The 12,809-nt window shown below is 42.6% G+C and overlaps 1 protein-coding gene across 2 annotated transcripts; it reads right to left on the reverse strand.

The window, feature by feature from the left end:
- Positions 1 to 1,700: 1,700 nt before the first annotated feature.
- Positions 1,701 to 6,101, reverse strand: LOC109892536 (zinc finger protein 493-like). 2 transcript variants are annotated; one of them, XM_020485133.2, is made up of 3 exons: positions 6,007 to 6,101; positions 4,749 to 4,970; positions 1,701 to 4,611 (listed from the first exon to the last, which is right to left on the reverse strand). In XM_020485133.2, exons 2-3 carry the CDS (start codon positions 4,954 to 4,956, stop codon positions 2,195 to 2,197), a joined length of 2,625 nt encoding a protein of 874 aa, XP_020340722.1. In that variant the 5' UTR covers positions 4,957 to 4,970; positions 6,007 to 6,101; the 3' UTR covers positions 1,701 to 2,194. The 2 variants fall into 2 exon arrangements, with proteins under 2 accessions (XP_020340722.1, XP_031681584.1); XM_031825724.1 differs by lacking the exon at positions 6,007 to 6,101 and adding an exon at positions 5,805 to 5,996.
- Between the last annotated feature and the right edge of the window lie 6,708 nt (positions 6,102 to 12,809).

Consider the following 12,809-nt stretch of genomic DNA (forward strand, 5'->3'; position numbering starts at 1 on the left):
ATTTACATCATGGTGAGTCAGTTTAATCACTTGCCACGTGTTGCAGGGTGAGCTGTTTCAAATGTTTGTGCCCCATGAATGATCAGTATAGAGAACTAAATTGAGTTTTTGTAGGATTTTACCATGTCATCATAAAAACAACTATAACATTGTGATGTTATCATGTGAAGGCCTTTGCCACTTGGTAGCTGTTCCTTGGGCTCCTCCCCTTCTATGCCTTTTTACCTACCTTTTTTTCCTCTCAATTTTTTTTCTCTCTTTCTTCCAAAAAGCAATATTGGGCTGAGAGGACAGAGTGAGCCTTGTTTTATAACTAAAACCAGACTGAGCTTCTGCTTCTTTAGGGACCCCCCCCCCCCCCCTCGTAAAAGTTGATCCAATGTTTTGGCACATGTAATACCATTGATGTGTGTACAATTGGAATATTGAAGGGAATGTGTGGACAAGATGTGAATTCCATGTAGCAATAGATTATACTCTGAACAAAACTATAAATGTAACTTGTTGGTTTCATGAGCTGAAAGAAAAAATCCCAGAAATGTTCCATATGCACAAATTTGTTTACATCCCTGTTAGTGAGCATTTCTCCTTTACCAAGATTATCCATCCACCTGACAGGTGTGGCATATCAAGAAGCTGATTAGACAGCATGATCATTACACAGGTGCACCTTGTGCCGGGGACAAAAGGCCACTATAAAATAGGCAGTTGTCACACAACACAATGCCACAGATGTCTCAAGTTGAGGGAGCGTGCAGTTGGCATGCTGACTGCAGGAATGTCCACGAGCTGTTGCCAGAGAATTGTATGTTCATGTCTCTACCATAAGCTGCCTCCAACATTTTTTTGAATTTGGCAGTAAGTCAAATTCGCCAGCCCAGGACCTCCACATCCAACTTGTTCACCTGCGGGATCATCTGAGGGTTGCTGAGGAGTATTTGTCTGTAATAAAGCCCTTTTGTGTGGAAAAGCTGATTCTGATTGGCTGGGCCTAGCTCCCCAGTGGGTGGGTCTGGCTGCGCCCCTGCCCAGTCATGTGAAATCCATAGATTAGGGCCTAATGAATTTATTTCAATTGACCGATTTCCTCAAATTAACTGTAACTCAGTAAAATCTTTGAAATGTATATTTTTCTTCAGTATATGAATGCTTGCAAGACTGCTATTAGTTTTATTTTATTTTATCAAACATAAAAAAATAAGAAAAACATGTCATAGTGGCAACATATTGTAATTAAAGCCATTTAAAACGTAGGCTTTTCACAGGATCTTTATTCCCGGAATATAAAATGTGTACATTCACAGGAAAATATGTATCCTTACTTTTTGGGGACATTTTCTGTGCCCTTGTACCAGTTGTTTTAAGAGGGGAAAAACAAAGACTGTGACATGCCAGATCTGTGGATGGTGAGGGTTGAACACAAAACCATCCTAGTCTAATCTTTCCTTAATATAGAAGCCTGGGCCAAAAAAATGTTCTGTGATCTCCACCATGTGGACACTTTGGAACAGATCTTTTTTTGCATGTAATTGACATGTGATTCATTGTACACTTTCAAAGTAATACAAAAGAGTAAAGAGTAAGAACTATACTACAAAGTATGCATGCAAGCTTCCTAACTGCTACTGTAACAATACCAGTATGGTGAAGGATATGGGGGGGGGGGGGATGCATATGATACAGGAAACAAGACAAGATCAATCATTTTGATGTTATAATTTTCATTGTGAAAATGCATGACAATACAAGATACAGCAAGCCATAGCTCACTAGAGCTGGACGATATGGACAACAACAAAAAATCCATATCATGATAAATTGCCTGAATTGATGCAATAATGATAAAATCGCACGACAAGTTTAACGATGTGCACCACCGTAAAAAAAATATTTAAAAAATGATTGTTTAGTACTACTTCTCCTAGTTTGATGGTTGTAACCATCAATTGTCCCCTTAACAATCACCCATATTAGCAAACGTATTTAATTTCAAATGTCACATTTCTCTAGTATAGGATACTTATCTTAATGAACGATATCAGCTCAATCCCTGCGATATGCGATCGGTGTCGATCATTTTCAGTTTATCGTCCCAGCTCTACAGCTCACTGTATACAAAAACACACCAACGAGTTCTACAAACTAAAATGAAGTTTCACTTCTAAATCGGTCAGATTATCAACCCCAAAGTAGGTTATTTAACAGTCCCATACCGGAATGAATCCATTTTATTTCTTTGTACACAGCAGTTTAGTAGACGGTGCCGCTTTAGATAGTAAATTCCCCTGAAAGTCTTTTTACAAACGTAGCAGATATGTTGCTGCTGCTTGGAGTGACTCTGGATAAGCTTTAGTAGGGCCGATGCTTCAGATCGACGCAGTTTCCACTTGGATCTCTCAGAAAATCTGCTCTCCTGCTTGGGCGTTTTGTGGCGGTGAGTGTTCAGGTATTCCAACCACTTGTTCCTGTGATTTCTTTCATGCTTCTTGAGGTTGTCTGCCCGGTGGAATACTTTGTAACACATTGAGCATGAGAAGGGTCTTTCAGTGGAATGTGTGTGCTTGTGGCGCTTCAGATGATCCGCCCGACCGAAGCTTAGGCCACATGCCTCACATTGGAACACCTTGCCAGCCTTAGTGTGAGAGTGATACCTATGTCTCCTGAGAGCGTTACGGTCCTTGAAACTTGTCCCACAAGCTTTACAAAGAAAATGTCTTGATATGATGTGCATTTTACCGAGGTGGGTGTTAAGGTCCTCCTTCCGCCCGAATGTATCACCACAACAATGACAAAGATGAGGTTTCTCGTTGGTGTGCAGGCTCTCATGCCGCCTCAGGTGCTCGCGCCTCTTGAACTTCGTACCGCAATTTGAACAGACATGGGGAGTTTTATTCGAATGGATCATTCTGTGTTTTCCCAGATTTTTCACTGTACTAAATGTCTTGCCGCACCGGTGGCATGTATAACCGCCTGGTTCTGGGTGAGCAACTTCACGATGCAACATCAGTTCCTCTTCCTGTTCAAACCGCTTCCCACACTGCTGGCAGGCGTGGTTTCTCACCTGATGAGTCTTTTCATGTGTACGCAACTCTCCCGGATCCCTGAATTTAACACCACAATCAGAACAGACAAAGGAACTGCCAGAATGAGAATAGCTGTGGCGCTTCAGGTGATCCTTTCGGCCAAAGTGTTGGCCACATTCCTCGCAGTGGTACACCTTGGATGCTTTCCTGCGGTCTTTGCGATCCTTTAAACACTTCCCGCAAAAAGTAAACGAAACACGATATAGGAAGTATTCCCCACAATTCTTGCAAATGAATTGTCTCGATCCATCCTCCTCCGTCTCTCCTACACTGTTTAAGTTTATTTCAGGTTCCTCCTGACTTGTTGACTGATTGTCAACCCTTCGTGTCTGCAAGCCTTTCAAGGTGTCTTTAATGATATTGCCAACCGCTTTAAGGATTTTGCGGTACTGGTCTGGGTGTATGTCCCTGGCATGATTCTCAAACTCCAGTCCACTGGTGAGCTGTAGGACACAGAGTTGACAATAGAAAACATCCCCATCTTGGCTCACCCTACCTGCCTCTATGAAAGCCTTTACATGCTTACGCAGGTGGAAGCACTTGTGCTTTTGAAAAAGATCTGCCTTTTCAAAATGGCGGTCACATTCACAGCACGTTAATGCATTTGTCTTTTTATGCAAGTTATTTTTCAGATGATAAATGTTCTGGTGCTTGTTGCGAGTTGTTTGCTTGTTGAATGCTCTACCACAAACCGGACATCTAATATTTTCTTTCGCTTCTGGTCCGTGCTTCTGTTTAGGAGGCACTCCTTCACTTTTGCCCTGTGCCCAAGCATGTCTTTTCTGGTGTTTTTGGTAAGATTTGAAAAACTTAAAAATCTTCCCACAGTCCAGACAAGGAAATGGAGGAGAACGTTTCGTGTCAGGCGTTTGCTGCTCAGCGGAAGATATTAAAGTACATGCATCCTGATCATTAGCATCTTCACTGTTCTTCCTGTTGGCCCTTACATGAGTTTCTGTGGCATCTTTCCTATTGCCTTGAAGACGTAGAATAATCTTAGAAGTTGAAAGTTTCCTCTGTTTTTTGTGGCTTCTTTTGGTTCTCGTGATCCTGTGAGTCTTCTCGTGCTTTATGAAAGACGTTACGTATTTGAACTCCTTACCACAGTGCTTGCAGGTGTGAAGGCCTTTCATTTTCTTGTTGACACTTAGGCCAACTGCTTTGATCAACTTACCCTTTCTTCTTCCTCTCGTTCTTGGTACAACGTGAGTGTCCTGGTGCTTTGTAAACGAAGTTAGGTATTTAAACTCCTTCCCACAAGTCTTGCAGGTGTACAGGGGTTTGATATGAGTTTCCTCATGTTTTCGGAATGAAGTTAGATATTTGAACACCTTCCCACAAGTCATGCAGGTGTGCAGGGGTGAGACACCTTCTGTTTCCATTGACTTGGCCTTCTGTCTTCCTCTCTCACTTGCTACATCACATATTGAGTGAGAGCTTATCAAGTGCTGCTCCAGCTCCGGTTCGCTAGTGAAGGAGGCTTCGCAGGCATCACAGGGAAAGAACTGGAGTTCCACATTTGCAAAACCTTTACAAAAGACAGAAGCAACAAAGACAACGTTTAAATGCTTTTGACCTTGTATGTATTTCTAGAACAGTTAATAACCCAGTTATATCGCAAGTTAGCCCAACCCACAACCCAATAGCCTGGCTGTCTTCTCTTACCATGCCCATCATCATCATCCTCATGAAAGTCAGCATTCATCTCCATGTCCAGGCTGCCATGGATACTTTCAGGTAGATTGCTGTCCTTTACCTCGAGAACAAGCAAGTCTGGAGAGACGTCTGAGATCTCCAAGGTCATGATCTCGCCATTGGCATATCCAGATAGTGAGCTAGGAGGGTCCTCCCTCTCCAAATCAATGGACTCCATGTTATCGTCTTATCCTGAGCGCACATACACACACACACACACAATAATTCTACAAACAACTATCTCTTTAAAGATGTTAGATAAAGCTGAATGCAAGTGTTCGGGGACCTCAAATTGCCTGGCTACTTGGACTCCTTGCTCCAGCCAAACACTACACCTCGATAACACCTAGAGCGTCCACGTGCAAAATGATACACCGCCTCATCTGGATATGTGTGCAACAAAAGTTCAACATTCACCTTCTGCTACCGTTTCTGTAAAGCCGTCTACGCATACTTTTGATAAATCCAACTTGTATGCACCACACAGAACAAACTGCAACTGCCTCTGCAACGCAGCATTCCATTGGAAATGAATGTTGAACAACACGATCACACCAACAGCAATTTTCGTTTTGGTACCTGGTGCAAATGTTGGATTTATCGAACGTATACATCAAATTGTATGCATAGACGGCTTGACATAAATGGTAGCAGGGGAGTGTTGAACTTTTGTTGCGCACACATATCCAGATGATGCTGCATACCATTTAACGCAATGACAGTGTGTCGCCTCGATCATACCGACAGCGTTATTGTGCAAAATTGTACACAGCATCATCTGGATATGTGTTCAGCAAAAGTTCAACATTGACCTTCTACTACCATGTCTGTCAAGCCGTCAACGCATACAATTTGATGTATACGTTCGCAAGGCAATCGCAGCGTTCCATTGGAAATGAATGTACTTGTGGTAGCTAGTTAACGAACGACAGAGCAGCGGGAAATATTGTAGTGTGTGTCGTCCGGCTAGATCTCAAATGTTATCATGGCCAAATTAACTACATTATTTGGTTTGACTTAACTTACATGTTATTTGGATTGTTATCTAGGTTAACTAGCTGTGGCTAAACTTCGCGGATGTTGACTTTAAAAAAACGAACCATTGTTTCAGTTTTCAATCCAACTAGACTACTATCAAGGTGAGTGACTATCTATTAAAATACCAAACTTCCGCAGAGAGCCTGAGCGCACGATAGCTAATAATTTCACTAATTTACCAGATACAAACCTAAAACAACATCGAATCACTCCGTTTGCTATCTGCAGTAGCTACCCCGCCATGTTGTCGTGCAGCCCACAAATGTGTTCGATTAGAAACAGTGTAATTGTTGGACTTGATCGATATAAAATAACGTTCTCGTCACTAGATCTCGTAGATGTCATTGTTAATAATTATCTAATTATTTGATAACAGTTACTCACCTATATTAATTTGATATATTTTTTTAAATGTACCTTGAATTGATTTGGAACGAAAAAACGCAGAATAATAATTCCTTTTCGGAATTATTTATTCGAAACACACTTTATATATCTGCTTCTGCAAACAGCAGGGTCAGTGCTGTTCAAAATATTTGGGACACGTTTGTCTACACTGTGCGTTTTTGATATTGTACTATATTTAGTTTACTTTAGACGCATGGGATTACTGTTTCATTATTATTTTATTACACATTCTTGAATCAAGTCATGTGAATACATTTTCAAATGATCAGAACGTAATCATATTTTGGTATACACTACCGGGCAAAAGTCTTAGAACACCTATTCATTCAATGGTTTTTCTTTATTTTTACAATTTTCTACATTGTAGACACATGGAATAATGTAGTAACCAAAAACGTGTTAAACATATCAAATGTATTTTATATTTGAGATTCTTCAAATAGCCACCATTTGCCCTAATGCCAAGAGTGTGTAAAGCGGTCATCCTCTCAACCAGCTGGAATGCTTTTCCAACCGTCTTGAAGGAGTTTCCATACATGCTGAGCACTCGCTGGCTGCTTTTCCTTCCCTCTGTGGTCCGACTCATCCCAAACCATCTCTATTTGGTTGAGGTCGGGGGATTGTGGAGGCCAGGTCATCTGATGCAGCACTCTATCACTCTCCTTCTTGGCAAAATAGCTCTTACAAAGCCTTGAGGTGTGTTGGGTCATTGTTCTGTTGAAAGACAAATGATCGCTGCAGAATGCTGTGGTAGCCATGCTGGTTTAGTGTGCCTTAAATTCTAAATAAATCACAGACAGTGTCACCAGCAAAGCACCCCCACACCATAACACCTCCTCCTCCATGCTTCATGGTTGGAAATACACATGCGGAGATCATCCGTTCACCAACATCTCACAAAGACATGGCAGTTGGAACCAAAAATCTCCAATTTGGACTCCAGACCAAAGGACACATTTCCACCGGTCTAATGTCATTGCTCGTGTTTCTTGGTCCAAGCAAGTCTCTTCTTATTATTGGTGTCCTTAAGTAGAGGTTTCTTTGCAGCAATTTGACCATGAAGGCCTGATTCACACTCCTCTGAAAAGTTGATGTTACTTGAACTTGTGAAGCATTTATTTGGACTGCAATTTCTGAGGCTGGTAAAGCTAATGAACTTATCCTCTGCAGCAGAGGTATCTCTGGGTCATCCATTCCTCTGGTTGTCCTCATTTAAAAAATATTTTTTAACCTTTATTTAACTAGGCAAGTCAGTTAAGAACAAATTCTTATTTTCAATGACGGCCTAGGAACAGTGGGTTAACTGCCTGTTCAGGGGCAGAACGATAGATTTGTACCTTGTCAGCTCGGGGATTTGAATTTGCAAATTTTGGTTACTAGTCCAACACTCTAACCACTAGGCTACCCTACCCAAGGTGCGGACTCCGGCCGCAAAACCTAAACCTATAGGGGAGGGTCTGCGTGGGCATCTATCCGCTGTGGCGGCTCTGGTGCGGGACGTGGACCCGGCTCCAACTTGGGCACGCAGCGGGCCCCGCAGCTAAGACTGCACTCATGTATGTGCCAAATGTACAGGGCCATAAGGAAACAAGACAATGCACATCCAGAGGCGGTGCGCCTAGTGGTTGGGGATTCCAAAGCAGGGAAACTGAAATTCGTCTTACCTAATTTTTTCCAGCATGTCACTTGTGCAACTACAGGTGAAATGCCTTCAAAGCTCTTCTCGCCCTCCATTAGGCAAATCTGACCATAACTATATCCTCCTGATTCCTGCTTACAAGCACAAACTCAAACAGAAAGTACCAGTGACGCACTCAATAAGGAAGTGGTCTGATGAAGTGGAAGCTAAGCTACAGGACTGTTTCGCAAGCACAGACTGGAATATGTTCCGGGATTCATTCGATTACATTGAGGCTTTTACCACATCAGTCACCGGCTTCAATAATAAGTGTTTTGACGACGTTGTCCCCACAGTGATCGTACGTATATATCCCTAAACTATCACGGATTACAAAAGGGAAACCCAGCCACGGGCTACCGATTGACGCGAGCCTACCAGACTAGCTAAATTCCTTCTATGGTCGCAACACTGAACCATGCATGAGAACAGATGGATTACCAGGACGCATACTCAGAGCATGCGCTGACCAGCTGGCAAGTGTGTTCACTGACATTTTCAACCTCTCCCTGACCCAGTCTGTAATAGCTACATGTTTCAAGCAGACCACCATAGTCCCTTTGCCAAGAACGCCATGGTAACCTGTCTAAATGACTATCGCCCCATAGCACCCACATCTGTAGCCATGAAATGCTTTGAAAGGCTGGTCAGGGCTCACATTAACGGCATCATCCCAAACACCCTGGAACCAGTCCAATTTCCATACCGCCCCAACAGATCCACATATGACACAATCTTTATTGCAATTTACACTGCCGTCTCCCACCTGGACAAGAGGAACACATATGTGAGAATGCTGTTCATTGACTACAGCTCAGCTTTGAACACCATAGAACCCTCAAAGCTCATCACTAAGCTCAGGACCCTGGGACTGAACATCTCTCTCTACAAATGGATCCTGGACTTCCTGACGAGCCGCCCCCAGGTGGTGAGGGGGCCCCTCCGGGTGTGTGCTTAGTCCCCTCCTCTACTACCTGTTCACCCACAAATGCGTGGCTCTAACACCATCATTAAGGTTGCTGGTGACACGATGGTGGTTGGCCTGTTCACCAATGACGATGAGACAGCCTATAAGGAGGAGGTCAGTGACCTGGCAGTGTGGTGCCAGGAAAACAACCTCTCCCTCAACGTCAGCAAGACAGAGGAGCTGATCGTGGACTACAGGAAACGGAGGCCGAGCACTCCCCCACCTACATCGATGGGGCTGTAGTGGAGCAGGTTGAGAGCTTGAATTTCCTCAGTGTCCACATCACTAAGGAATTATCATGGTCCACACACACAGTCATGAGGAAGGCATGACAACACCTCTTCCCCCTCAGCTGTCTCCTCAGATCCTACAAAAATTATACAGCTGCACCATTGAGAGCATCTTGACTGGCTGAATCACCGCTAGGTATGGCAACTGCTTGGTATCCGACCACAAAGCGCTACAGATGGTAGATGCCCAGTACATCACTGGGGCCGAGCTCCCTGCCATCCAGGACCTCTATACCAGGTGGTGTCAGAGGAAGGCCCGCACAATTGTCAAAGACTCCAGCCACCAGTAAATTGTACCGATGCACCAAGTCTAGAACCAACAGGGCCCTGAACAGCTTCTATCCCCAAGCCATAAGACTGCTGATTAGTTAGTCCAGGTAGCTATTGGTTAACTATTCAACTATCTGCATTTATCCCTTTTGCACTAACTCTTGTGACTCATCACATACACTTCTTGGCCAGTTTATTACACAACCCCATTCACAAAAATAGATCGCCCCTACAGACAGTGAGTCACATGGGCCATGGGGCACTAAATTGAGAATGGCAAGAATCGTGCAAGCTAATAGGCGGGCCACAAACAGACATAATGTCACAGTACAACAATGGTGTGCAGAACTGCAGTTTCGGAACACACAACTCATTGATCTTTGTCACGGATGGGCTATTGCAGCAGACGACCACGCCGGGTTCCACTCCTATCAGCTAAAAACAAGAAGAATCGACTACAGTGGGCACGCAATCGCCAACAACGGACAATTGAGGAGTGGAAAAACATTGCCTGGTCCGACGAATCACGGTTCCTGTTGCGTCATGCTGATGGCAGAGTCAGTCCCACCAGCCTCCTCTGATAGCCAGTTAGAATCATGGGTTCTCATTGAATTCCACAAATGCTTTTTCACACTTTTTAATAGTGCTTTATCAGTTGGTTTCCCTTCTCCTCTCTCACTCTCCCTTTTTCTCTAAATCCTTTCCTCCCTCCAGGATTTGGGAACTCTCCAGACTCAGATGCTCTGAAGATGGTTCAGCACCGGGTGGACCTCCTAGGGAGGTTTATGGAGACGCTGGGCGTCCGGACAATGGTGCTGCTGAGCCCATCTATGAGCGGCCACTGCTCCACCCCCTTCCTCACGAAACACAGTGCCCAGCTCCACGGCTTCATCCCCATAGCCCCTGTAGGAACCCGCAACTACACCCCTCAGCAGTATCAGGGCATCCAGGCGAGAACTGCAATGCTGGATGTCTGGGTGGGTTATATAGGAGCTTTACAGGCCTGAGAGTGGGTCCCTTACAACTCAATGAGTGTCTGCGATTCTAAATGTTTCACTATGGCATGGCATAAAGTGAACCAATATAAAAATAAACCTCAATAAAGCAAAGAATTTGAGTAAATTGTGGGAGGAACTAGATAAGCTATTTTGGGGCGTGAGACCCAGCCAGCTTCTAGTGTGATGCTACTAGTAGTAGCAGCAGAAGCAGTATGAAAATGCAGTAGGAAAGATGGCAATGATGAAGCATAAATACATAGTTGTATTTTATTGACTTTGTAATGGTTAGGCTACATAGTCGCTCTTAACCAGTTAGAATCTGACATAATGGTCTTGGGCACAGAGAAATGCACCAATAACAACTACAGGATATTGTCGTCTTGGATTAGTGCAAGTCCTTGATTGGTTTAAGATTATCCTTGGCTGGGTTTACTAGGCTCAAACACAGTCTGAGTTTGTGTGTTTTAATTCTATTCAGAATGAAATTGAATTACAGAGCACCTCTATCAGTAATTAAGATTTGATATTTTTCTGCTAAGGATATGCAGGTTTTGTTTACAAAAAAAGAAAGAAAAAAAGAGTCCAAAATGATTGGATTCCTTGATCAAGATGAGCAAAAAAGACTGTATGAAATAAATAATAGAAATACTGAGGTATATTGTATGCACACACAAAAATGAAAAACAATATTTTATACTAATACAATTGCTCAGAGAAAGCGATTTTGTTTAACACATAATAAAATAAAATCTAAAGTAATTTGTTCCCTTGTTTTCAATACTCTCACACCCTCCCCTTGCGAGAATAACTCTGGCTGATTTGCTGCTTTTCAGACAATTGAGAAATCAATGCACATCCTCAACCAATAAAGCGAAATCTGTCTCCTTTCTAAATTCTATCTCAGATTCTGCTGGTGACATCATTTCAAAGATCTACCACCATATTTTGCAGTCGGGATGAAGAGGTATTGTCTGGTGGTTTGAATTGAAGAGGGCAGTCCATAAGAGCAGATAAAGGATATCAAGGATCTGGAAATAATCTGTATGGAAGAATGGTCTAAGATCCCTCTCCATGTGTTCTCCAATCATAAAACATTTTAGAAAAAGGCTCAGTGTCGTTATTCTCGCAAGGGAGGGTGCTGGAGTATTGAAAACGGGAACAAATAACTTTGACCCCTATCTTTTTTTAACATTTATTTTGTATTACTTGTTAAACAAAATCTATATCTTCGCAATTGTATTAGTATAAAATATTATAATATAAAACGTGTTTTTACACACAATATAGCTCAGTATTTGTATTGATATTATAGTATTTTTTTGCTCATCTGTTTCAAGGGATCCAATCATTTTGCACCCCACTGTATAACTGACCTGTTTATGTTGTGCATCCATGCAAAATGACCACTAGGTTGCAGAATGAAGCTACGAGTATCTGTAATGCATTGGCACAATGACAGTCTGTTTTTATCTGTTGAGAACAGCATGCCCTCTTTGTTTTATGATATTGATGTGTCAATTAAATCTATCTTTTTTTTTACTCTAGTCTGAGAAGTAATACTGTTCATAAATGTACATTAAAACACAAATGTAAGGTTGCAAAATTCGGTTGGAGGATTCCCGGATTTCCTACTTATTCCGTGCTAATTCCAGGAATCTTCCAACTGGGATTTCGGGAAAATGTTGGGAAAGTTACTTAAAATTTTCAGCCCTCCACTAATATATCGTATTGTGATCCCTGCTTTCTTCTATTTCCCTATGCAGACTCATACTCTGTGTTCGGAGCACTGGACACCAACCTGGGGGCCCAGTCCCACAAGAACCTCATGCAGCTCCTACACCACTCAGTCCTGAAAATGGATGGGGGCACGCCCTGCCCGCTACATGGATAAACCTGTGGAGTTCCACCATTCACTGTTAGACTTTCTCAGCAAACTGGAGTGAGTGGAGAAGAAACATTGTGGGAAAGAAGAGCGATACAGGGTTGTGTTTGCATGGAAGCGGAGGAGTGTTATGCAATTCAGATAAAAGGAAAGTAATCCTCTGCGATAACAGGGCAAAGGCTGCTTTGATATGATAAATTGCCCCCCCTCCAGTCACCCCGGTGGAGTTGCTTCCATTACCATGCTTTTGTTAACATCCCGTTCAATAGAAAGCAACTCTAAAATAAGTTTGCTCTTTAAAGGCAAGTTGAGCATCTAGTACAGTATATGCACATTCAAAGTATTTATTGTTCTACAGGCACCATTATTGGTTCCATGATAAAAATCAGTTGACATGATGATAAAGAGGTTTAAAGAGAGCTAGGGAGATAGTCCCAGGGTCGTATTCATAAGTACACAACATAGCAAAATGTTTTGCAACAGAAAACTAAAACTAGCAC

Source organism: Oncorhynchus kisutch, linkage group LG1 (assembly GCF_002021735.2).
Source record: "Oncorhynchus kisutch isolate 150728-3 linkage group LG1, Okis_V2, whole genome shotgun sequence".
Lineage (NCBI taxonomy): Eukaryota > Metazoa > Chordata > Actinopteri > Salmoniformes > Salmonidae > Oncorhynchus > Oncorhynchus kisutch.